A 5,704-nucleotide genomic window follows, 5' to 3' on the forward strand; every position below is an offset into this window, starting at 1 on the left:
TCAATATATACATACATATATATATATATATATGACAGTGAAATTGATTTTGGTTAGCTCGGTGCTTTCAGGACCACGCGCTCTGTTGAGTAAACCACGCACGAACACTAGTCACAAGTAACGCACCTATGTGCATCAGATCAATCGTCACTTATGATATATAAAAAATATATGCACAGAAACATTCCATGCAAGTATCTCAAAAACCATAAATGATATCTTAATCAGAGAAATATACACATACCTCCTCATTATGATGAGGCAGATCGGCTGTTTCAAGCGCTATTGATATGTCAGTACTGGCGGATCCCGAGTACGTAGCATTCGGTCGCAGTTTATTTGCATCAAACGGTACGTTTTGCGTAGCAAAAGCAAAGTGGTCTGGATTGGCGTCAATGCCACTGAGGGTCTGCTCCAGTTTTTGTTTTGTTTTTGTTATGGTTGCCATCTTCACATCATCACTAACTTTCCCCTTGTCGTCGACACACATCAGCGTACTTGGACTATTGATTAACTATTTATACTATTTATAGAGAAAATTCCGTACTGGGAACCACTGTAAAACCCGCGGGAGAATAGTGTGTGAGCACGTGTACTGTGCTGTAAAACCAATCTAACTTTGAATCGTGCGTGTACAAGTCTGTGTATAACTCATAATTTGCATATAGTGTTCTAACTTGCTCATGTATGCGTTATATCTATCCCAGGCCTTGGCGACAACGCAAATGGGTGCGAATTAATATAGCTGTATATGATTCTACGTCTATTTATCAACTGACTCCTTCGCACAGCCATATCACGGTGGCGAAAGTCTCTTATTTCTGTCCGCACACCACACTTCAATTTATTCGGTTAGTTCACTAAGTGTGCGCTTACTGTAGGGACCTGGCTGTGACACACGTATTTACATGTACTGCATACTGCGTGTTGCTGTCAGTAATAAATAGTGGGATCGGCTATTACTATCACATAGCCCTCTTTGTTCACTGTTCAGATGGGTAAGCTACTATTCTTCGTAGTAATTTTTTTAATATTATTTATTTATAGCCGCATTTTTATTTTTATGTATTTTTTCTTGTTGATATAATAATAATATGTTTGACAAATTGTATAAACAATAAAAAACAAAAATGCCCTAAAAATATCTTTGCCTCCTTTTCTAAAAATCAGATACATATTTACTTCACATTTTTGGTTTTTGGTTAATCTTTGTGTATTTTTGTAAAAAAAATTATTTGTAAATACTAGGCGGTTCGGATGGGTTACTTTGGTTTAGAGACATCATGTGGTCCAAAATCAAGAGTGGGGGGGACTGTAACGACTAATAACTTTGACAGAAACCATAGAATGATACGTCATTAGTACGGGTTTTTTTTTTGCTTTGAAATTCTTTTCAGCTAATAGCTACGCAAGGGGCACAGTCATCACTTCACAAATATATGTACGAATGCTAAATATTTAGGTCAATATTGAACCAAAAGTCTGAAAAATGCACTCAAATATATAAGTCCTTAAACGCCTATGTCTAAAATCCAGGGGGCGGGGGGGGGGGGTCTCTATCCCAAAGTAGCACATCCGAACTGCCTTACTGTATTGTACAGTCGAAGTGTATTTTTATGTGTGACAGTATTTATTCTCAAAAAAAAACCACGCGAGTCAGGCCGCCACTCAGTGACTCGGGCGTCACGCGCGCTCGAGAGACCGAGACTCAGCCACATATTTTAAGGTGGGTCTTTTTTAATATTTTAAAAAATAAACGGGATCAGAAGTTTGTAACAAATATTTGATTCTGATTTCGATCACAGAAAGTAAATACGACTCTCGAGTCTCGAGTTTCGAGTGCAAGAATTTAGGTCTGCGGGCAATTCTGAGTGCAATTATTTTACGTACATTTCAGAGAAGTTTGAGAGAAGTGACTCATCATTTCACTGAAAGAAACCAGGAGTCCAGGAGCCCGGACCCAGGACCCAGGGTCCCAGGTGGAATTTAGAGTTGTTTATTAAAATCAGAAACGATTACCGAAAAATGTGCTAAATACCCCGTAAAATATGCTTCTGAAATCTGAATACGTAATTCTGATTTTGAACCAAAATTTTACACGAGAACAATTTTTGTTCTCGATATATTTTCCTTGTTCAGAAAAAAAAGTCATTTCTACATATTTGAAAAAATATATATGAGAATTGTTGCCCCCCCATCTGATTCTGAACGTTCAAAATCAGAAATTTCTGATCCCGTTAAAAAAAAAGACACGCTGCGGCCTGCTCGACGCAGGTTGAAATGAAGAGGCGCGTTCAGTGTTCTCTGTATTTATGTAGTACACGTCCTGAATCAGTCTGAATCGTTAAAAACGGATACGATTTGTTTTTTTATGAAAACGAGTTTAATTTTTTCTTCTTCTTCACAATTTTGCACTTCTTGAGGGCCTAAATATTTATTTACACCTATTTCTTTCAAAAAGACTGTATTTAAATAGCGAGCTGAAGTCGGGTATATATTTCTTTGCCGAAAAAAATATGATAATGAGTATCCTACTATCCTTGAAATCATGCACCATATAAATTTTCATAGGGCTATATATTTATATTTTTACATTCCATAGCCACAGGAGTTAACAGTGAACACTTTTAGTTTGTGGCTTTTAAAAAAAACAAAAAACAAAAAGAGTGAAAAAGACCGAATATTTAAGGGATTGTGTATATGTATACGGCACCCGTGACTACTAGGTCCCGCCCCAGGCCCGCCACTGCCACCCGGCCCGGTGCACAGGGTCGGTAAGTCAGTATATGTAGGAGTGTATGTATGCAGTATGACTCGCCTACTCGGTATGCGTGTGCGGATTGGAGTATGCTTGACACTCCATTGAACTTGTTCACGAATCAATACAAATATTTAGTTTAAGAATGTTGAGAACGTAGCTAATTTTAATTTGCATATGAATAGAAAATGTATTGTGCGCCACTTTCACTACAGCGGAGTGGCTGTAGACTGTAGACTTGCAGTGCACTGAGTGCAGTCACTGCAGTGTATGCTACTCTACTCTCTACAAGTAGTAGAGAGAGACTGTAGGAGTCTCTAGAGCATCCTATTAAATCATATAAGGTACATACGCACAAGAAGGGTATGGATAGTTGGGTACGCGCAAGATTAGGTACTACCGTACGGGCGTACGCCGTACGGTACTATGTAAAACAGTGAGTATTTATAACAATAGTCGTAAATACCGTAAAGCTATAAATCTACCACTACCTATTTAGTAGTATGAGAGTGTAAACTCACTGTAAAGTCGGTACTTTGTAGTCATATTTGTGTACACACATATACACACACACACACACACGTGTACACACACGCACACACATGTGTACACACACGCACACACATGTACACACACACACGTGTACACACGCACACACACGTGTACACACACACACGTGTACACACGCACACACGTGTACACACACACACACGTGTACACACACACACACACATAAACACGCACAAACACACGCACGTGCACACACACTCATACATACACACACAAATAGTACTGTACAACAAAGTCGTTCTCTGTTTCAACTTTTTCAGATTGAATAATAATAAATAAGCGTTTCCATTCAACTTTTATAATATACATAAAATAACAGCGAGGAAGTCTTGTGATGAAATGTGAAGCGTAAAGTGTGAACTGTAAATTCTCTGGACTGCGAACTTCTCTCTCTCTTAGTCTCTTATACTCTCTCTTCTCTTGTGTTGTATTGTGTGTGTGGGACTGTGTGTGCGCACGTGAGCCATGAGCCCGTGACTGCTTGACTGCGTGTGTGTGAACTTCTGTTTGTGTTAAATGTATCTATTTTAGTGCAGACGGTGAGCCGGTGAGCCGTTGCCCGTGAGACTGGGTGAGAGTACATACGAACGGAAATATGTCGTACATTCTAGTATCAGATTCAACCCCCGAGAGAGAGAGAGAGAGTGATTGTCACTGATTGAGTGATCGAGTCGAAGACTTTAAAGAGTCGAAGTGTGAAATTGTTTTTATATATAAAACTTTTGTTTGTTGTATTTTATGTAAAATTACAATTGCTCTTATACATATAAAATAAAACTGTAAATATATACATAAAACATAAAAAAAACTAAAAGTGCCGGTCAAGCCTATTGGAGGTATTTAGAAATAATCCGAACACGAGTTCTAGTCCTCAAAGCTGGTCCAAAAACCAAACAAATGCGACCCCGGCCGAATATATTAGGACTGTAAGGATGAGTTTGAGACGCCACTACCCAGATTAGCCCCAGAAGCCCGAGACGAAAGAATTAAAGAAACAACCTCCATGATGTGGCCCCATCCCCCAGGCCCCAGCAGTGATTCCATCCTTAGCAGACAAGCCGTGATATATTGGTATAAATGTCATTTTTCATTTCATTGTTTTTTTGTAAAACATAAGAAAAAAACTAGCTCTATATGTACTACTCTCTCTCTCGACTACGCTCATGAGTAGAGAGAGAGTCAGAGAGAGAGAGAGAGAGAGAGAGAGAGCTAAATATTTATAAAAAGTAGAGTAGAGTAGCTTTTAAAAGAACCGGGGTCTCGAGAAGAGACCCTATGTACTTCATGGTGATAAGGCACACACTAATATTGGCTCAAATCGGGATTTCTCGACGGTTTTGAGCTTCCCGCGTCGTCCTGAAAAATGTGAGCTGGTCAATTTATTTACTAGTAGCACCATTATTTTGAAACTTGACCTGGCAGATTTTGGACGAATTTTGCAATATGCCCAAAATGTACCCTTTTGACCTATATAATGGTGTTACTGTGCTCTGAGAGTCTCAAACTCATCGGATTTGAACTCCCCGTGTCCGTGTCAAGAACCAAACGGACATTTGTCCTCAGGAATTTCTGACGGACAGAAATTTTGGTTATTTCGGCCCAAATGGGTGATTGTGGTCTCATATAGACCTCAGACATGACCCCACAGGCCCACAGCCCCACACCAAATAAATTTGAAAAAAAACTGTCTATTGCATTTTTGGTATAGCTCTCAGAATATGGAGGAGCATACCGTCCAAATCTCTGAAAATTCGTGGCCTCGCGGGCTCGCGAGTCGCGGCTGTCGCCCAAAGCCGAAGAGGCAGAGTGGCAGGCTGTGCACCTAAGGCGGCTTTCGTAAATGTGGACGGATTTATGAGGCGTGTTGTGAATACAAATAGAATAAACTGCATTCCATGTACTATTTAGTGGTTCTGAACTCAAGTTGGGATGATGTTGTTTAGAGGATTCTATGCAAAAAGGCCTTCATGGCAAGCGGCATTATCAGCGGTCACCTCCACTCAGCGCCGCATTTCATCTAGAGTCTATCAAGTTGAAAAAACCGCATCGATATCTAGCAGAAATAAGTATGTGGACATATTGCATATAGGAGTTGACTTAAACAGTTTTGATATTGGGTATGACGATGTCATCTGCAATCGCATAAAGGGCGACACTCTGTGGTAGTAATGTATAGCGTTCATTCTTGTTGGTTGATTGGAGAACATTTACAACCTTTCCACACAAGTCTCACAAAATGGTATGAACGTGACTTCTATTAATATGCATGTCAGTATATATCGAACATGAATACATTTCCTTTGTCTATAGGGATGAATACAGTCAGCCCTACACACACACACACACACACACACACACACACACACACACACACAC

General features: G+C 39.7%; 1 protein-coding gene across 1 annotated transcript in view; it reads left to right on the forward strand.

Moving 5' to 3' along the window:
* Positions 1-5,279: 5,279 nt before the first annotated feature.
* Positions 5,280-5,704, forward strand: part of SARC_00309 (hypothetical protein) — a gene marked incomplete at its 5' end in the record, with an annotated part of 6,645 nt that continues 6,220 nt past the window's right edge. The window contains one exon of the mRNA XM_014306036.1: positions 5,280-5,394. Within this exon, the coding sequence (XP_014161511.1) occupies positions 5,280-5,394 (115 nt within the window). The remainder of the gene's footprint in view (positions 5,395-5,704) is intronic.

This window comes from Sphaeroforma arctica (assembly GCF_001186125.1).
Source record: "Sphaeroforma arctica JP610 unplaced genomic scaffold supercont1.8, whole genome shotgun sequence".
Classification (NCBI taxonomy): Eukaryota; class Ichthyosporea; order Ichthyophonida; genus Sphaeroforma; species Sphaeroforma arctica.